This window comes from Lampetra planeri, chromosome 24 (assembly GCF_965212315.1).
Source record: "Lampetra planeri chromosome 24, kcLamPlan1.2.h2, whole genome shotgun sequence".
NCBI lineage: Eukaryota > Metazoa > Chordata > Hyperoartia > Petromyzontiformes > Petromyzontidae > Lampetra > Lampetra planeri.
Window position 1 is genome coordinate 11,651,819 of NC_136130.1, and position 22,112 is coordinate 11,673,930.

General features: G+C 52.1%; 1 protein-coding gene across 1 annotated transcript; it reads right to left on the reverse strand.

Moving 5' to 3' along the window:
• Positions 1–470: 470 nt before the first annotated feature.
• Positions 471–20,367, reverse strand: SLC30A7 (solute carrier family 30 member 7). The gene is made up of 11 exons (XM_078605699.1): positions 20,184–20,367; positions 18,949–19,050; positions 14,054–14,167; positions 13,679–13,766; positions 12,793–12,916; positions 11,485–11,583; positions 9,851–9,907; positions 9,004–9,139; positions 5,656–5,746; positions 4,609–4,758; positions 471–3,549 (listed from the first exon to the last, which is right to left on the reverse strand). The coding sequence occupies exons 1-11, from the start codon at positions 20,267–20,269 to the stop codon at positions 3,502–3,504; spliced, it is 1,095 nt and encodes a 364-aa protein (XP_078461825.1). The 5' UTR covers positions 20,270–20,367; the 3' UTR covers positions 471–3,501.
• Between the last annotated feature and the right edge of the window lie 1,745 nt (positions 20,368–22,112).

The following is a 22,112-nucleotide window of genomic DNA, read 5'->3' on the forward strand; positions in this document are numbered from 1 at the left end:
TTTCTAACGACTTCACTTTCATTTGGCCTACACTACGCGGATGCAACTATGGAATGTAGAGATAACATTTCGCGATAACGCGAATCGAGTGGTCACGAAGGCCTCATTTAGCTACACGCGGCAAGCACCGTTGGTTTGCAAGTAGCAGCCAATCGGCTCGAGAAATGTGTACATCGCTTGAGATTAAAACACTTCGCGAGAGACAGCTGACGAGACGCGCCCTGCACTCAATTCTTTGCGGTGGCGTGTTCCGTCCAGCATCACCATGTGGCATCTCAAATCGCTGCGCACTGGATTGTCTGTGCCGCGTCCTCTCTCGTTCCCACTGCAGCGATGACGCCACGCAGAGATTCACGCGTCAGTCCACACAGGTCGTCACTTCAACGACACTTTGCGTGCAATGTACGAAGTTATACAATGAGCAACGTTCAGGATGTACCGGCGGCTTAAGAACGCACAGCAATCGCCAGTTGTAGACGTTCCAACATGTTTAATAAGTACGCAAAGTGCTGACATCTTGATTTTTTTAAGGAAAAAAAATGGTTTAAAACTGCCGTTTAAAATGACAAAATCTTCACATTTTAATTTTTTTGATGGTTTACACGCAAATCTCCCTCTCGCGTTAGTTTACGTAAATGTATACTTGTGCCCAATAAAATACAATATTTTGTAAACAAGGACAGTAAAATACACCAAGAATGGCGCAGGTTTGTATGTGTGCACCGAGACGCGCTCAAACAACAAAAAGTGATCGTTCCACCGAGAACTCTGTGGAAGGCCGAGATCAAGGGTCGTGGTTTTACACACAACCACTTCCCCCCTTGTCAGTCGCAGCGTGGTCCCACACACCATCTCCAATTCCACTTCCCTGGGCCACGAATAAAAACTCTAATGAGTTGAGATTTAATGTTTCACGTTTCAAAACCAGATATGGATTTTACGAGTGATGGCATTGTAATTTCAGGTCCTTCCCCTATGTTGCACCGGGCTACAAACAAATGCCAGGAGTAACGCGACGCTCCTCTCGAGAATATTTGCAGGGCACACGTACGCAGATCTCACAGCAGTCCAGCAACAGAGCACGCATTCAATAAAGCAACCAACATTCATCCTCGAGACCACCACGTGTCGAAAACGTCTTCTACCCCGGTGTCTCACGGCAGATTCCGCTGCAGCTCGGGCAGTAGCCACGCGGGCAGCTCGCTGTGCGGTTAAGGCCGGTTCGGTAAACACTTTAGACTGGAACAGGGTTCAGTGGACGAGGTCGAATGGGTTCATCAAGGCCCCCCCCAACTCCCCTCCTTACAAGTGGCTAAAGAGCAGCGTTTTGTAGCCACGCCGTCACCGCAAACACATCAAGCGTGAAAACTCATTCCTCCGATGAGCACGATTGGCTACGTACGATGTGAAAGAAGTTCAACGTAGTACAATCAGCACGACCTTCCCATCGAGGACTGGGCTCGGACCAAGCCCACGTGACTGGCGCGGTGCTCATGTCCGATAAGCGAAGACAAACGGTCAAGTATTGCTTTTTGTACAAAGCACTCTTAAGATTACTTGCACTCGACAAGTACAGCCCTTTTGTTAATTTCACTGCGGGACGAGGGCCTACACACTCCATGCGGGTAGCGAGGGTTATTTGACGATACTTCACCTTGCCGGTCACTGAAGGCAGGGAGCCATAGCTGTTGGGAGCACAGTCCTGTAAACAATGGATTTGGTCCTAAACTGCCCTTTTCCAACAATGTAGCTTACAACACCTGCTGTTGAGTATGGTGGTCAGAGATCCAAACACTATCAAGACTCAATTCTGCTTAGCTTTTGAAGTCCAACAAAGTTCCGGTGCATTCTAAGCGTTTGAAAATGACATCAGCACCATATTCAAAAGTGTGAACACCATTTTCCTCCCAATTTCCCCCCAGACTACACAACCTTATTTTGATTTTAAATTTTCTTTACGCGATCACGCGACTGCTGCGCCAGTTTTTATTGGTCAGGCGGTCGCATGAAATCCTCTTCTTGGTCTGCGTGCAGCACCGGATACTTGAATTGGCGTGCGGATGGCCCCCGCTGTAGGCTGCACGCGAGCTCTGTGGCGATATCAAGACTGCGAGAGAGACGCTGCAGCGCGTTGAGAGCACGCCCGAACATCGCAACGCCGCAAAGATCCAGAAAACACGTTTCTCGGAATTCCAGCCTCTTGTTCACATTGAGGGCTCATCCATTCAGGGCCCTTACGTCCCGTGTATCCTAGCTTCAAGAGACACCGCTTCCTTGTCTCAGCCCTAGCGCGCGAACACACACGTGGGTCAGTTTAACGTGCGCCACGTATCTGGCACAGACAATAACGCAAGACAGAGCCAATCAAAATCCATGCCGGTGTTTCTATTAAGACAACTCCTCAACATGAGTTTGGCATGAGTCAGGTCTCTAGCAGTCGCAAGCGGAGTGGGAACGTTTGGAAGTTTCCCCGAGCCAAATCTTCACTGCATTGATGGGGGTGGTTTGGTTTTTTTATTGCTTAAAAAATTGGTGTAAAAGTTCAGCACTGCTCCAGTCAATGCCTTCTCAAGGCCCAGATAGCTCGGTCGCAACTCGGCAAAAGAACAATAATGTTCTTGTTGAGAGCCTTGGCAATATCGCCAAGCCAAGGTGTGTTTAGCAAAACCGCCACGTGTGCGCGCCCCCCCCCACAGGCCTTGAGAGAAGGGACACCGTCATCGGAAGACCAGGACAACAACTGGCTGCATCTGCAGGCAGAAACATGATTCCCGGGTATGCAGCACGGACACAAACGCAGCGAGATGCAGATGACAGGTAGCAGGACTCTTAAAACTAGTTTCTCTTTACTGCTTTTGTAATTAACAAAAATAATGAATCTGAACATGAAACTATAAACAATCAAGATTCTGCTTTCCTTGCTCTAAATTAATGACAGATTTAAACACAGGTTGTTAAATAAACACATTCAGAAGGTAATTATGCGTCTGGCTGAATGAGATGACCGTCCGGCATCGTCACCTTGCTAGGCCCTGCGTGGGACGCCAAGACAGGCACAGCATCGGTCATGAAAGCAAGACGGTCTCAACTAAATCGGCACTTTGAATACACCAACAAAATCGACGCTTGGCAGCACGTTTCTGGGACACACAGCATAGCACGGACTTTAACTCGTGTTGCTGGGTTCACAGCGCATTGTGCTAACCATTGTGCCACCGCTCCACGCCACAGTCATTAGGAGCAATATAAATTAATGCAAATAAGGTCCCAAGTGATTCCCTGCGTCCCACATAAAAAATACAAACAGAATGTACAACTGGTGTATAAATAACACCATGCATTTATGGTCTTTAAATATATTTATATATTTTAAGATTCATGGCACAGGGTTAAACATGTTCAATCAATAAGACGCAACAAAAATGCTTTAAAAGAAATGAATTCTGGTCCCTTGGTATTTAAAAAGGGGGCAGCCGCTGCTTTGCGGATGAGAATTAAGGCCTAGACGGCAGCAAAGTCGATCTGTACGTAGAGCTGCCTCACTCCAGCCTGGAACACACGCGCGCGCACACACACATACACACAAACACACATGCGCACACACACACACAAACACACACGCGCTCACACATGCGCACACACACACACAAACACACACGCGCTCACACACACACAAACACACACACAAACACACGCGCGCACACACACACACACAAACATACACACAAACACACACGCGCACACACAAACACGCGCTCACACACACACAAACACACACAAATACACGTGCACACACACACACACGCGCACGCATACAAACACACGCGTGCACACACACACACCCACAAACACAAACAAGTCAACCACATGGCAATTCGCGAGTTCACACGTGCAGCCGCGCACCGGTTATCAGGCTGCGCCATCAACCGTGAGATCCGAGTTTGATTCCCAGCAAGGTTTATGGCAATGGCCCTATCCAACAAAGCAGAGAAGGGTCATTGCGTGAAGTCACCCATTAGATATTTTTACTCTTAAGGGCAGTGTTATTGACGAATGTGTTGAGGTCACTTTTCATAAGGATTGGGTTTTGTTTTAATTCCGTTTTAGTTTAGCACCTGGATTTACTGCGGCCACGCTTCTGCAGGAGCCGTGGTGCATTCAGGTGAGCGAGTGAGTGTGAGCGAGTGAGTGAGTGCGAGCGAGCAGGTGAGCGATTGAGCGAGTGTGAGCGAGCGAGCAGGTGAGCGAGTGAGCGAGCGAGTGGGTGAGTGTGAGCGATTGAGCGAGTGTGAGCGAGCGAGCGAATGAGCGAGCGAGCGAATGAGCGAGCGAGTGGGTGAGTGTGAGCGAGCAAGCAGGTGAGCAAGCGAGTGAGTGTGAGCAAGTGAGTGGGTGAGCAAGTGAGCGAGTGAGCGAGCGAGTGGGTGAGTGTGAGCGATTGAGCGAGTGTGAGCGAGCGAGCGAGTGGGTGAGTGTGAGCGAGCGAGCGAGCAGGTGAGCGAGCGAGCGTGAGCAAGTGAGTGGGTGAGCGAGTGAGCGAGTGAGCGAGCAAGCGGGTGAGTGTGAGCGAGTGAGCGAGCGTGAGCAATTGAGAGCGAGCGAGCGCACCTGCGTGAAGATGCTGTGAGTCTGGCTCAGCAGCCATCTGGCGTTGGCGTCTGGCGCCACGTGGAGCTTGACGGTGCCAACGAACACGTCGCTGCACAGCGTCCAGAAGTGAGGCTCCGTGATGCTGTACACGCCTTGCAGCTGCTGCACCTGCACCACACAAAGACCCCCCCCCCGTACAACCTTTAACAGACTGTTGGGGCAAGTGCTGAGTCACCATCTGCCACACGGGGACAGCGGCCACTGGGAGTGCTCTTTGAATGTTTGAGATGAGATGCAAGTTGCCCGTCAGATGTAAAGTGCTCCGAGATGCCCAGGGCATTATTTTACAGTGTCTGCCATCCTAATGGACACTCTTCGTGCCGAGTAACCAGGTTAGAAATTGACGATTTTTACACCGACACCTCGGGCGGAGTTTAACCAAAACGGTTATTCACAGCTCTGTCAATCCATACTTCGTTACGCCTTCCCTACCGGAGGAAGGGATGGTTCAGACACTGCTCGCCACCCATGTCAGCTGCTGCTGGGAGCCGAACTCATGTGGCCGGGGTTCAGAGCGCGGTGCGTGCTCACCACCGCGCCGCTTTGTCAGCCGATATTATGTTTGTCAGTCATTGGCAAATGAAGTGCTCTCCTGACTTCCTCCTGAATATGCAGTAGGTCAAGGGGACGTGCCAACAGCAGGAAAAGTCTTTCAACCTTAGAGACTTATGTTTGATATCTTCTCCGAGCCAGCGGACACCGTTTGCCCAGCTGGAGGAGATTCTCAGTCGCCGGGGGCAACGTAGGCTTACACGAACACACACGCACGGTCACGCACGCACGTTCACGCGCGGGCGGACTGGTGGATCGCAGAGCTAACGTCGAAGCGTTCAGCCACCGCGAACACACGGGCGCGATAAACGACATTCCTCCTCGGTTCCAACTGGAGACTCGAACCGCATCTCGAGCGTAGGGAACTGATGAAGAGGTTACGGCGTGGGGGTAGTGAGAGGCGCTCATGGATGCATGTGGGAGGAGGAGCAAGGGGAGTGGGGGGGGTCTTACCCTCTGATAGCACTGAGGCAGCACAGGCTCCAGGCTGGGCGGCGTTCTTTGCATCAGGATGCCGATTGAATCTCGCAGGAGAGGAATGACACTGCAACACGTACACACACACACACACAAGTAAAACAGTGGTACGTCCGCCTGTTAGTCTGTTGAGACTGCCGAGGGCTATTTGGTACCAAGTTTGACAGTGAAACACTGCAGTGTGGAGAGGTCACCGCTAACCACGCCGGCCAACACCAGCGGCGACGATGGAACGCAGCACGAGGAACTCGCTCGTTTCAGCAGCGCCAATCTACGAAGGGCACTGGCAGAGGCACGAAGCATCTGGCGTGGCCCTGGTGCAAGGGGAGGGGCCCCCTCAGGGCCCCCTCAGACCCCCCCCCCCCCGCGCCAAATGCGCCACCAAATGGCGACGCCGCTGGGCAGGGGCACGAGCCAGCGGACACCGTTTGCCCAGCTGGAGGAGATTCTCAGGCGCCGGGGGCAACGTAGGCTTACACGGTCTAGAATGAAGGGGCACGAGATCTAGAATTAAGGGGCACGAGATTTCGATCCCAACGGCAGTGCCACCCACAACCCTCAGTGCAGGCAGCACTTTTGCCAGGAAGATCTAAAAATAAATAAATATCCAGCAATGTTCCAACAACGGGCCAGGAACTGAAAGCAAAAATCTGAATTGCTTCTAAGTTGATAAATGCCTCGAGCGATGTATGGCACGAAGCCAACAGCACAACAGGAATACAAGCAGCAGAAGAAGTAAAAAAGATTGTAGTGTGTGCACAGTGCTGATAAAATCAAATGTATAAATAAATCGAGTGTAGTTTTGATGGAGGGAGTGTCGGCCAAGCGTGGGCGAGGTGCGGAGGAGGCCGCGGTGCCACGCGCTCTGCGCTCGCCGTGCCGTCCTCAACAAAGCTCCACGCTCTTCCGAGGAAAGCGGCGGTGGTCGTCGCGTGCACCGGCCTCGACCACAGCGGGAGTTTCTCACACACGACGACCGCGGGTGAATCACCACAGGCACGCGAGGGTGGAGCGGCTGCTACAGTGTTCCCACGAGCCCCGGTAAACCACCACCTGCCACCGCCACCGCTGGGCACGCCGGTGTCCTGGGCAGGAGCCGGCAAAGTGGGCCGGCTCCTGCCCAGGACATCACTGGGAAGAGTTGACCTTGGCGAAGGTCCCCAGGTCGATATCTTGGTGGCGTAAACGTTATTATTCCGACCATGATAGCAGGCTACGACGACGATCATCGCAGACGTCAAAGCCAGCAAGGGGAGCCAAAAGGCAGCGCAACACACAACGCGGAGGGCCGTAACAGCACGAGCAAAAAACTATCAGCGCGGCGTACCAGTGTGAAAAACACCGACAACCACCAGCTCTCAAATGGCTTGGTGACACTGCGCTTGCCTGTGCACCACTGGCTCGTCACAACTTCAAAAAACTCTCAACGCATTCATCAATAACACTGTGGTCTTTAAAATAAAGAGTAATTAATAGCCCACGTTTTGGGCAGCACAAGAGGTGGGGAGGGGGGGCACTCCACATCTCGGTCCCCTCTCTGTGTGCCGTGAAGGAGGCCCATTGCCCGAAACGTTGCATCATCCACCTTTTCTTTTTAAGGCCAGTGTCAAACGTTAAGTCTGCTGGGGCAGGCTGAGAGATCTCCCATGAACCGTGCCTGGGCGGTGGCCCTCATTGGCACGGCCGTCCAGTCTGCAGCAATACAGTAGACCACGAAATCGCACAAATGATTTCTTGTTCACTGCAAGTTCCTTCCGTGATTTTCACAGGTTCATGCCAAGAGATTTGAATTGTGGTAAACCTTCAACGTCACGGTGGCTTGTCCCACACTCCCTCCCTGTGAGTCACTCTGTCCGTTCTCTCAGCAGCTGGCGCAATAACATTCACTTTTTATTTCCCAAAAAAAACGACTTTTAAATAAAAAGCACAAGCTTGTTAAAACGCTTTTCCTTTCCAGAAATAATTTGACGGCAGAGCTGCCTTGTAGTGCCACGCAGCAGCAGCAGCTTACTTTGGGGGATATGTTTCAATTTTAATTCGGAACGGTGTTTCAAGGTCAAGAAAGAGTTTCTATATTATACTGCAGCGCGAAACCAAGCTGTGCACACCAAGGTTGGGAAGCGTCAACTTTGGCACCGACCAATACAGTATGAGGCCATTTAAATATAAACCACCTTCCCTCGACCATCACATTCCCTTCGTTTCCACTCTACAGGAGACAATGAAGTTTAAGAGGCTCTCACAGGTGTAGAGGTCATGGCCATTACTTGACCATACTTCACCACGCTGGTCGGTGCGGGGTGGTGAAAGGGGGAGCACTCGGTTATTTAAACGTGCAAATTTCCATCGCTCGTGGTCTACGGAGTCGCCCACGAGCAGTAGCCGCACCAAAACCAAAATCTAACAACTGTTGGATACAGAACGCCGACGGCTTCGACCGGAGCCCTGCAAAATCGAATCGTGCAAGCCACGCCGGGGTACTATGGCGCCATCGGGAAACCAAGTGTCAGCCATCGAGACCGGCACCTCGTTCCGATCCGAGCCTACGGGGGGGGAAACACCGGGCAGCAACGCGCAACGTGCCACGCGGCGTCACGGGATGCACCTTCTCGAGGGAAGCACCGCGACGGAGCTGAATGTGACGCCCGTGACGTGATATCACACCGGCACGGACATCGGTGGTAAAGTCATCCACAAGGCCGAGGAGCCACACCAGGGTGGGGGGGGGGGGGTCCAGTCTCGTACTCGACACGAGACTTACAAACACACGCTCGTTTAGCAAGTTCCCAATGGGGAACTTGGTAACACGGAGCGCCAGGGGTGCTCTTGACGTCTCTTACCTGTGCCATCACAACGATGTCACTCAAGGGCAGGAACGAAGTAACCGGCCAAAACCTTAAACGAGTGGCGCATGATGCTACCCAGGCCGGTGACGGGTGGACGACATGCAGACAGCATTAGCGCGGTCACAGAGTGACAAGGCAGCATTATTGCCGATAATTACTCGGTAAAATGTACTTCTTGCATCGGACAAGTTACATGTTGGCGATTGAACTGACAGCAGCATCACCTCATTGCACACACAAGATCTCGGCTCAAGCTCCGATAGCAGCCCAGGATTAGGAGTCGGAACGTGGAGCGCATTGATGTGGTGCTGCTCGACAGCAGCACAGATTAACTCCCCACGCCACACCCAACAGGGGGTGCCGTTGACTCAACAATGGCGCATCTGCTCTGCTCTGCTCTCCAGGGTCGGGCAGACTGACGAACTCCGAGGGGGCGAAGAGCAATAGGGCTGGGAGGGCGTGGGGCGCGGGGCGGCACCTGACGCAGATGAGCCCGGCGATGATCATGGAGCAGATGGGGTCGGCGATCATGAGGCCGTAGTTCTGCATCAGCAGCGTGGAGATGATCACCCCGATGCTGCCCACAGTGTCCGCCACAATATGCAGGAACACACCTGCAAAACACAAAGATCCCCCGTGTAGAATTAACAGATTGATGGGGCAAGTGCTGTTAGTGAGGAGCACCTATGAAGGCGGACACGGCACAAGAGGGGGTGAGTGGGTAGCCAGCACCACGCCCGGCTGCTTTGTTTCTCGAGTGGCGATGTTTACACACCGCATCGAAATATAATTTGAGGCAGAGTCGATCTAGTGAAGGCCCAGGACCGGTTCAGATAATCATCACTGGTGTTGGCTGTGACCGGGAATCGGACTTGGGCCGCCGGGTTTGTAGCGCAGCGCGCTAACCACTACACCACCGCTCCTCACACACACGTAATCACACACATACACAGATCCCCCGATACAGCCTACAGACTGTTGGGGCCAGTGCTGTCAGCAGTTTTAAAATGTGTGTGCGGTGCACAAGAAAGTGCTGTGGCCAGCACCACTCCCGGACACCTTTGTCTCCCCAGTGCTGATGTTTACACAAAGCACCACATACTCAATTAAAGCCGGGTTGACCTCGGCGAGGCCCAGAAAGAGATTCTGATTCCCATTACCACCGAAGCCAGCCGGGTTCGTAGCAGCAGGGCGTGAACCACTGTGACGTCACCACGAACCCCACCGCCCACACGTGGACACGAGCACACAGCGGTGCGCGTGCGCCCTCTGGTGGTGCCCAGGGTGAAGCCTCGGGCCGAGGCCGCCGCCACCGCCACACGTACCCTGCAGGATCTGCTTATTGGAGCCAGTGGAGATGGACGGCTCCTCCTCTTCATGACCTGCGACAGACCAACGCGTTACACGACTGTCGACGAACGCGGTTGTGCTGCACAGCAGACCGCACCAGCGCGGTGGCGAGACGTTATCTGCCTCGCCTGGTATGCACCAGGTCGTGGGGTCCATCCCAACCCTGACGCCTGTATATTTGCAGTTTGCATGTTCTCCCCGTGGTGACATGGATTTTTCTCCGCGTCCTCCGGTTTTTCCCTCCACATTAAGAAACATGCACTTAAGAGTATTTTGCTGTGAACATTTCCACGTGATAAGCCACTTAGTTTAGTTAACATTTGTTGCCAGTTCGCTTCATAAAGAGAGTTATAAAGCTCAGTGGGCCGTACCTGGCAAGATAAAAAAAAGTAGCAAGTAGTTTTTAAATAGCACAGCGTGTGCTGTCCGTGTGTTGCCCTGGCAGTGGGAAGTCACCCACGACGTTGTGGGAACTGGGCTCAAAGATGATTATAAATATGCTCGTTTTTAAATAGTTACAAATGGTAAAATTACATATTGTCTAGACAGGCATTAGGGTTAGGCATCGTATAATGTCAGGCCTGACAAAAAAATAAGCCGCTGCAAGATTCGGGGCTGGAATGTAAATGTCACCGAGCATCTTAAATGTCATGACAGAGGTCAACAATGCTGCGCTACAAGCGGGAGGTCACCCATCGAAGCGCTGAGCGGGACCGGCTCTGCTGGGCTTTAGAGCCGTGACCAGGTCAGGCAGCTGTGGCTCTGTTGTTCGTACCAAAAACGTTACAATCTGCTTTCGTATACTCTATAAAGCAGTGCTGAAATACAAAGTAAACAACTGACAAGATTACGGATTAAGGCTTTACAGCATACGCGCTCCATTGAATTGAGTCATATACTGCATGCCAAGCAAACTAAGATAGAAAAGTGGCCAGGACTTGTTATTTAAAAAGATGAATTTAAATACACAGAAAAAGCTTTTCCAGAGCAGCACAGAAGAAGAAGATATGCATGTATGTTGAACTTCTTTTGCACCGTACGTAGCCAACCATGCTAATCGGAGGTGCGAGAATGGGGGGGTGACCTCCCACGAAGACACCAATGATGGTGGTAGCATCAAGAAACAGGCACGGAGCTTAAATTAAATGTGAGCAAGCAGGAAGGACACCGAATGAAGCATCACACTCTTGCGTATGGCAACCGACGATAAGTCTACGTCCAGATTAGCTAGGGAATGGCTTCAGCTGGTTGGCGTTCCCACAATCTGGTTGGCATTTCCACAATCCACACCGGGCGCGCGCTTTGAATTTCCGCTCGCGAAGGCCGATCTGTCGCGAGAGATGTGCAGGGTCGATTCTCAATGTGAACATTTCATGTGAGCGTGGTGAGACATCGAATTTGCGCTGCGTGCCAACTGATCACGAGGGGAGCTACGACACAGGAACTGCGTGGTCGGTGAGTTCCAGTGGCGGGCCAAGCGGCCGGCAGTAGCAGAAGCAATACAGATCCAAAGACTTCAAGCCAAGAGATCGTCGGCATCTCCCATCGAGTAAATGGCCGCGTGAGAGTTCAAGGAAGCGGCGGAGTTGCCGCGGAGGCCCCGACTCACCGTGGTGGCCGTGGCACGAGCCTTGGCCGTGCGAGTGGCCGTGCGAGTGGCCGTGGGATTGCTTGTCGCCGTTGTGCTGCGCATGGCTGTGCCCGTGTCCTTTACGGAGCAGAGAAACGACACGGATATTATTAACACCCACCACCGGGTCTGTCGCCATTATTCAGTTCTGTCGACAAAACATTGGCACCAAGAACCTCCATCGAGCGTCACAACTTCGGATGCCCGTTGTGAGGACAGCCCTTAGTTGCCTAGTGAAGCCACAAACGAATCTCAAGACTCTTTCAGGAGGATCGTCGATGACATGACCTTTACAACAAGTTCAAGAGCTCAACGGGACCGAGAGAGACCTGGGATTAATTAAAGCTGAATGTTAAATAATGAACACCAATGTATAAAAACAGCGCAAAAATCAACGTGAAAATATTATTGCAACAACTCCATGGAATGTGGCATCATGAAAAGTAATTAACATTAGAAAAGCAAAGCAACGTTTTTCCAATTTCTCTTTGGCTAATTTGTTTATGGGAGGAAACTGGGAGTACCCAGAGAAAACAGTTGCAAGCAACACGACTCACTAAACCTCCACTGAGCTGTCGACCTACTTCCTGTACCGTCACCTGCTCCCACCTCTCTGCTCCCGCTGGGATCGCAGAAAAAACACAGCAGCAGCAGCCACTCGCTCGCTGCTTGCCCCAAATATGGCAGCCACGCCAGGCATCGGCCAATGGGTTCAACACCCAGTTCAATCGTCTGGCGTCTCATCCCATGGCAGAAAGCCAGCACTCCGCAAAGGCTTTAGTCAATGCAGTAATCCTGTAGGATCCACTGGGTCTTGTTCACAACAACTACAACTCAATGTCGAGGTTGTAAATCCAGTGGCTGGTCTCGGAGCCACTCGCAGTGGACACGAGGTCACGATGCGCTCCGACGATTGTGCGGGTTCGCCGAACTTGCACTTGGGCAACTTTCATTTTCCATTTGTGGAAAAGGTGGCAGTGGCTTATAGATTCCACGTGGAACCAGCAGAAACAGGTTTTAGTTGGGTGCCAAGCATCACGATGACAAAAGACAAAATCCTCTCGACAGCGTCACCATTCATCCCCGTCTCACAGCACCACCCTCCGACTCCCGACCTCGCTGCTCCCCGCCCACGGCGATCATCGTCCACCCGGGCGCCTTCTCTCCATCACCACTCCGTCGGCAACCCCGCCCGTCACAGCGTTTCGCGCAAAGCTCGACAAAAAAAATCTAAAGCGAGCGGACGTGTGGACACGGACGTGCGGGCGCGGGGGCTCCACCACGCACCTCCGTGGGAGTGGCCGTGCCCGCCGTGCTGGAACGCGAAGATTCCGACGAGGTTGACAAAGAAACCCAGCACGGAGACGGTGAGGAGGCGGTCGTGGTGAACCTCCGGCGGCTCTACGGCTCGCTGCCAGAGCCGGCGGGGGAGGGGGAGAGAGGGGGGAGGGAATCTCAAAATGAACGCCGGCAACGATTCCCAACCGAGCGCCGCTGCAGGGCGCACAGCGGCAACACGACGGAGCGGCTGTGGACATAACCGCGATGGGGTGTACGACACACGAGGTAACACACACTGCAACAGAGGGTTCAAGATGCACAAATGAGTGCACTTCTCCATGCAAAACACAATTAGGTCAAGCCACAGCATTCGGCGTGAAAACTGCAACCGCAATCGGTGCCAAGTGTACGAATTATCAGCAGAGGAAGTACAAACACGACTACATCAGATGCACTGTAAAAAGGGGTCGCTTTGTAGATCACGTCAGCCTCTGGGGCAACTATCACCCTGCCAACACAGCAGGACGACGTTGATGATAAAATCATTGGTCACCATGCTGCCCAGTTGAGCCCTTCGGTGTAACCATATTGTCCAGATGGAAAGGAAAACTGGTGAAAGAACGTTCTGGATCACACGGAATCTACTCTAAAGGGCAGAAAGAACCCAACGTATTCTGACAATTGTCTCCTACAAATGTAACTTAAAAAAAAAAATATAACAAGCAGTAATCTGCTGGCGAGTCCAATAATCTCAAAACCAGACCAGATAATGGCTGCTGGATTACGTGCAGCGCACATGCAAATGAGATTCTCAGACACGACACAGGTGCATCGCGGGCACAAGGACCAGCACCGATCTGACGCATCGTCACGCCCGCAACAAAGCGCTTACCTCAATGCCCTCGGAGAATATGAAGAAAGCCGTGAAGATCAAAAAGAGGCCGTTGACAAAGCCAGCCATCACTTCTGCCCTGACGTACCTGCACACGGGGCGGACACAGAACACACGGCGGCTTAGCGCGAGGGTTGCGATTGCACCTGCGAGTTCACGGCTACGTGTAGAGCTCAGGCTGTGGTGTTGAGGCTACAGATAGGAGTAATAGTTATACAATCGCGGGTGTTAACAGAAGAACTGGGGCCTTGCTCGTGTTGAGATCAGCGCCACGGCTCAAGCTAGGGAAAAGCGTTACGGGTGGCACTTTGATGCTTGAGGAGGCTTTGAAGAAGGGTCCCCGGACACTCGCGGGCGCGCTGGCGCACGGCGTACCCATAGGAGAAGGCGTCGTTGGCGTGCCACCGCGAGATGACGGACGCCGCCAGCCCTGCCAGCAGGGCCGTGCAGTCGAAGAACATGTGGAACGAGTCCGAGATGAGTCCCAGGCTGGTTGGGGGGAGGAAAGGAAGGGAAGGGGGCGTGGGCGCACACGGGAAAGATGTGAACGCACACACCGAGCCTCCGGGGACGTTCGGATGTCGGTGTCGCTTGGATGAAAAAGCGGGGATTGGCACAGTTGCCGACTACACGGTGGCCTTCAGGTATAGGTCTCGGATTATTTGGCTGCGTGCGTGGCGGGACACAGGGGTCGCCCTGGCAGCGCACTGCATTTTCATGGCTTCTGACCCACAGTTTTTCATAAGAGCTGCTCATTTTAAAGACACACCAGACCTAGAACTTTGATGAATTATCTTCTCCGTGATATCTTGAGTTACTACTAAGTTAACACGCATTTCATGCCAAAATATTTTCTTATATTTGGTAATCATGTTTTACAGACTTTTTTTTTACATTAATTTGGACAGGTCTTTATGCAGATGAGTTCTTAGGGTCAGTTTTCAAAAGTCTCTATTGGCTCAGGACAACCCACGGAAACAAGCACTGCCCAAGCGCTTACTTCACCGGCAGACGCAGACTTTTTTAGGATTCACATTTTTAAAACATGGCCTTAAAAATGCACCACAAATAAATCTGTCCAAGCAAGCTCACTGCGGATGCCGTGGTTTCGTTGGCTAAATCCACAGCAAACGCCACAAACACAAGCTAGGCCCTGGAGCATATGCGAACCTCTAGCAACTGCCATGAGGCAACATGACATCAACATTATAATCGTGTTTTTTTGTTTGTCAAAGTAATATTTTACTCCAAGGTTTCCATCAGATCTTTTATAAATTTTACCTACAAATTTCATTTTAATAATATTGCCATGTGTTTATCCCACAAAGTGTCAATGTAGCCAATTACTTTTAAGAGGTTCCTGCAATGGAATGTTTGGTAAATTCAAATAAAAAGGGGTGGACACTGGCATACGAGAGGATAACCTTCAAAGTTTTCACGATGGGTTTTTGAACCCCCTTACTGGCCAACCACCTCCTTACCAACTTACAGCTCAACAGGGTTCTATGTTTACACCAATTCCACTGCTCAAAATACGAAGTAACAAACAGACTCCGTAGGAATTCGGCGAAAGTGTCCATCATCACCGCATGCTGCCAATGTATTTTTAGATTATCCAAGCTTGCAAATTGTCATCAATTTGGAAGTTGTGATTTTTTCCCCCTACCCACCAACAAAAGAAGAATTTGCTAACATTCATGAGCGATAAACAACAGTGTGGGAAAGTTATAAACTTTACCATCATGGGCTGCTCCTGCTGGGCTTCAACATCACTCACAGCACTGTGGTCACATTCTGCATCTCAAAGCTCTTGCTTCACTCCCAAACGCATGTGACCTCTGTGCATGCCAGTGCTCCAAGTGTACCGCAATTCAAGGCTCAAGCTAATGGAATGCATTATCAAATAATAGACGATGCAAAAGGTCTCAATCTGACAAACAAAAGGGAGGGCAAACGAGTAAAGAAAGCCGAAGACAACATGTCAACACAAGGCAACATTAAGTAGACGCGCAAAACTGCACAACACGAACATTACATCGATGAAGGAGACGGGGGGGGTGCCAGAGCAATTTGCGCAAATTTAAAGCCGATGGTGTCATTAGACGCCGTCATTACCCCACGCGCTGCCTTCCACTCAAGGGAGGCCTCCGAGTGCCGTCTAAAACGCACTCGAGAGCACGCGGTAAAATGATCGAAAGCAGAGTCTGCAACACCGCGGTGGATCTGTCGCAATATTAACGGCGCTACAGGAGCGCGTCCTAAGTGGGCCGCGCCGCCGGGACGAATTCTGTCGGTCGTGAGCACAGGAGGCCGTAACGCGCGCGGGTACCTTGCGGTTCGACTGTGAAAGCGCCGTGTTCAACGCGTTGTCGCACGCTATGGGGGCCGGCGCGACTCTCGGGAGGGGACCGACGGCACAAACTCGGCTCGCGGGACAGGGAACATGAAACTGCAACTTGACAAAAGGTCGCATTTTGACGATACGTTAAAATAAACGTGTGTTGTGTTGTGATAAGTGTTGTGATACTGTATTGCAATTCGGAAACACGAGCCGCTACATTTGAATTCCAGACGACCGCAACATTGCGTGATCCTAAAGAATGTATTCATTCATGTGATATCTCAATTAGGTTCATTTGTTTTGCAATCGTCGCTGCATGACAACTTTGTCTGCTCTGAGAATTATGGGAGATGCTCACGACTGGGATATATGTTACAACACTGGTGCACAATATTTTACTCTTGTCAATGCTGTCAGGGGAACTGTAATGTCTACGTTATAATGAACAACAAAGTTTGATTATTCTTAACAACCACCATTGGGCAGCTGCACAAACTTCTTCATATAAATGATGGAATAAAATGCCATTTCTGTACGGTATTCACCAAGAGGAGGAAGATTATGGGGACGTTTTTAAAAAAAACATCATCCACAGTGCTGCAACCAGATAGCTGGCTGAACAAATTCCTCTTATCTGGATGAATCATAGCAAGCTGGCAAACTACTGCATCAAGACTGCATTAACCAGTCATACGCTGGATTTTATCTGGCCATTCGTTGGTTAAGGGCTCTCTACTTAAACTACATCGTCTCAGGATTTCCCACGCTGCAACTATCCACTCCACATGCCTCCATGTGGGAACACACCAGCCATGCAGCCAGCCCACCAAACCAGTTTCACTGGAAAGCTGTAATTAGTGTTTAATTAAGCTCTGCTTTTATCCACCACAACAATCCCACATGATTACAACATGCTGTGTTTGGCCTTGGGCAGGGGCAGCACAAGTGTGTGCCCCAAGCACACACCTAATCAAGGCATAATCTCTATGAAAATTGGTTTAGTTGACGTCACTGGCTGACCCTAACCTCAGCGACGGTGAAACTTAAAATACATAAAATAAACAGGCCAGAGCCTAATTAGGTTCAAAATGTGACAGTGATGAGGATTTGCTTGCCTAAACATCTGACCAGCGTGGAAGAGTTGCCCAAATACCCTTCAGATGTTTGCAGGACTGCACAATGACATTTTAGAGTAAAGAGGGTCAAGGCGCAGCCCTCAAATTCTTGCTCTCGCCACTGCTAGCGGAAGGCCCTCCCGGTAGACGGCGCTCTAGAGTCCTGCTGGAGGGTATTTGGGGCCTCCTCTTCCACACTGGCCAGTCGTCTTGGAAAAGGTAGGAGGAGTAGCCACACTTCACCCCACCACACACGACCTACCGATCGCCTGTGGTGTATGAATGTATGCTGATCGGTGGGCAGGGGGATTCATGAAAGTTGCCCATGGCTTCAACTGCTGTGCCAGGAGGTTGAACCGGTGACCTCTGGATTGACCGTCTAGTGTGCTGGCCAATAAACCATGGCAACATCGGCATTTCGGTCTAAGTGACTTAAAAATACATTAATAGACAGGAGATATGCAAGAGGTGATTTATATATTGAAGTTTGTCAAATGAGCTACACCAATGGGGTATGTGTTCATAATGCAATGGCGCATCACTCGCTCGGAGTGAATTGGGACCGATTTTAGATATTTACACCTCAAAGATTAAATGGGCATGTGCGAGGGATGTAACGACTCATGACGGTATATAGTCCGTACAAACGCAATGGTAGTCAGTACAAATGAGACAGTTCAATGTATGGCCTCAAATTGAATCTAATACTCATGATACACGTATTCAATAATGCGTCTCAGAGTAACGCTTTCTCTACCTCGACTTCGTATTCAAGAATAATAAAATTGGGCAGGGATAATGTCCAGTTGGAGAGAATATTTACTGATTGGCAGGCAAAGCAGAGGACAGAGCGCGGTGATGAAATGGCACGGTGCGGAGTGAGTGAATGGTTGTAAACCTGGTCCCCAGTGCAATGCCTCCCAGTGATGCGAAGCTTGAACCTGCGGCCAGCTGTCGGCAACGTGGCACGGCGTGGGGTCGTGGGCTCAACGCCGGTGTTTACAAAGCACTCGCTCGTAGCCCTTGCAATTCTATCAATTGTTACAAATCAGCATGGCGTTTCAATACACCAATTGGTATTTTTTTTTTATCCCCGGTGGAATGACTATCGGTTACGTGATCACGTGGACTCATCACACGCAAGAGGTATGTTGAACTTCTAATCCAGCATTGCTGGATTAATGCACACACACAAACATCGTGAGCTCACAAAATATACATTAATCGATACATCGATGCATCGTGGATGGAGCGGTGGTGCAATGGGTGAGCGAACTGCGTTTTAATCTTAGCAATCAAAGTTCGATTCCCAGCCACGGCTAAAGCGATATCCGAACAGACCCATCGCACCCGTCTCAACAACTATTCTCTACAGGCCTTCGTTGCCTGGAGAGTTGGGTCGTGGCACTGGTTAAAGAATGCCCAACAATCACTCGGCGACACGACTTTAAATCATAACCAAAGCTAACAAAGGGTGGCAAGTGAAATCTGACTACATCCTGCCAAACCCCGCTTTCACAGACCAGCGTGGTGAAGTATGGTTTAAAAAAACCAAAGCCTCACGGCAGACGAAGCTTGGGGAGGCTTTCATCCAGCAGCGGATTGCCGAACGGGCGTCGTACAAAACAAGAGACGAATTGTTCCAACTCCCCATCCACCTCCCCACCCTGGCACCACGAGGCCAAGCCGCGAACACAACAACGACACCGCAGCCGCGGTCTGCGGTGTCTCACATCCGGCGAACAGCACGCCGAAGCTGCAACACGGTGGGGGGGGGGGGGTCCCTTGAGGCGGCGCATCACAACACCGTGTACCTGTTGCTCCATATCCCGTAGAAGAGCTCTACGAACGCGAAGGAGAGGTTGAGCAAGAGGAAGAAGAACAAGTTGCGGGAGATTTGGTCCGCGAGAATGGACCTGTTGGGGTGAGAAGGGGGTGGGGGCACAGAGCGAGCATTGGTGGAGGCCCCAAAAAAAGCACAAGACAGAACATTCATAAGATGTTTTTTTTGGGTTAGATCGCGTAAGTATAAATGTGTCGAAACCCTCCATCACGTAAACAAAACGCCAAATAGTTACTACTTCAGCCCATCGGCGTGTTGAGGGGTGAAACCACAACATTTAACCCAAAAATAACCCCTCTATTATGAACATTGGTCACGAAAGCCTACGTGAATAGGCGCGTGGTGGGGGTCGCATTCAAAACACCACAAACAACAACCACCTTCAACAACCACCTTCAACAACCACCTTCAACAACCACCTTCAACAACCACCTTCAACAACCACCTTCAACAACCACCTTCAACAACCAAGCGCTCGGCTGCTCTAAAGCAGGCGGAAACAGCCACCGAGATGCCCGTAGGGCAACAGGGGTCTTGGTTGTCATCTACGTCTTGAGACTTTATGAAAGGCGTCACACAAGCTGTACATACAGGGCTGTTATTGTTGTTGTTGGGTCACCGTCACTTTCCGCGCCTCGCTTTGTATCGTCCCCTTTCCACATTCACAACAAGCACGTACCACACATGCAAACATCATACACAATTAACACTCGACAAAACTTGGCGCCACAAGGATCCCACACTCACATCGACTGTACACGACGCACGAACCACAACGTCAAACACGACAGACTAATATACAACCATCCTTACACAGCTCACACACACCAACCCCAAACACGTTCAAACACTACTCACACCAACGTCAAACACCTCACACGTCCATACACCACACATCACAATAACCCCACACACCGCACACACCACAAGAACAACACCCCACACACACCCCACACATCACAATAACCCCACACCCAACACACACGACAAACACCTCACATGAACCACAAACACCCTACACACGTTCACACACCCCACACACACCACAAGAACCCCACACACCGCACACAACAACCCATTCACACAACTCCCGCAGCTCCCCACCGTCCCAACTTGGCCTGGACGCGGCCACCAGCAGAGGGGCCCAACGAGACGCAGCCGCCAGCCCGCCCGCCCTGAGCGCCGCGCCGCGCCTCGCCCCCTCACCGGAACCAGCCGGCGAGGCGGTGGACGAGCCGGGCCCGCCGAGGCTTCGAGTCTCCGTCCCGCACGGACACGGGCAGCAGCAGCATGTCGCCTGCCGCCTGTCGCCTGCCGCCGCCGTGGGGGGTAGATGGTCGACACGTGCGGCGCGACACTTCCGGGATGCCGCAGCCACTTCCGCCTACGAAGCCGCGGTTATTTAATTATTTAGACGTCACGCGGTCATGGAAAATAAATAAATAATCTGCGTGCGCGCCACGTGACCGATCGCCGGCGGCCACGTGGCGGCAGCGTGGTGGGTGGGGGTCGCTGGGCGGCGTCGCTGTGGGCGGAGTGGAGGTCGAAGCCGATCCGCGCGGTGCTCGCGTTAGTGGAAGCCCCCACCACCCACCCACCCACCACGCCCCCACCATCCACGCACCCACCATCCACCCACCACGCACCCACCACGCACCCTCCACGCACCCACCCACCCACGCACCCTCCACGCACCCACCACGCACCCTCCACGCACCCACCCACCCACGCACCCACCCACCACGCCCCCACCATCCACCCACCACGTACCCACCCACGCACCCACCACGCACCCTCCACGCACCCACCACGCACCCTCCACGCACCCACCCACCCACGCACCCACCCACCACGCACCCTCCACGCACCCACCACGCACCCTCCACGCACCCACCCACCCACGCACCCACCCACCACGCCCCCACCATCCACCCACCACGTACCCACCCACGCACCCACCACGCACCCTCCACGCACCCACCCACCACGCCCCCACCATCCACCCACCACGTACCCACCCACGCACCCACCACGCACCCTCCACGCACCCACCCACCCACGCACCCTCCACGCACCCTCCGCGCCCCCACCCACCACGCACCCACCCACCACGCCCCCACCATCCACCCACCACGTACCCACCCACGCACCCACCACGCACCCTCCACGCACCCACCACGCACCCTCCACGCACCCACCCACCCACGCACCCTCCGCGCACCCACCCACCACGCCCCCACCATCCACCCACCACGTACCCACCCACGCACCCTCCACGCACCCACCCACCACGCACTCACCATCCACCCACCACGTACCCACCCACGCACCCTCCACGCACCCACCCACGCACCCACCACGCACCCTCCACGCACCCACCACGCACCCTCCACGCACCCACCACGCACCCACCCACAACGCACGCACCCACCACGCACCCACGGGGCGATGCGTGGTTTGGGGGCTTCAAGCGAAGCGCGTCCTCTGCTGATGAGACACGGAATATCGAAACCTGCCCAGTGTTGAACCGATTTAACGCGTAACGCGTAGGCTATCGCGAACAATATCCATGATGGATTTTTGGGGGGGTTGGATCGCTTAGAATTACTAATTGGCAGAGGTGTGGACTCGAGTCATGTGACTTGGACTCGAGTCAGACTCGAGTGATGAATTTGATGACTTGCGACTCGACTTGGACTTGCATAACAATGACTTTGTCCCACCTATGAGATGTGGACTCGAGTCATGTGACTTGGACTCGAGTCAGACTCGAGTCATGAATTTGATGACTTGCGACTCGACTTGGACTTGCATAACAATGACTTTGTCCCACCTCTGCTAATTGGATGTGTCGGGTGGTGGCGGGTTTAACGACGCATTTATATTTACGCGATCTAACCCACAAACATCCCTTTATTGTTGAATGCTGCTGAACTTATGCACGGCCAGAACACTGTGTAGCTGAGATATGTAAAAATGTTTTTATATATATTTGAAACCAGTATCGCTGGGTTTTTTTTTTAAGCGGGATGTTTTTAAAGCCGACTTTAAACGGTCCGATTTGCATGCACGGGGTTTTTAATACTGTCGGCTATGTTGTGAGCAACAGATGGCAGTGCATAAACATCCATGGTT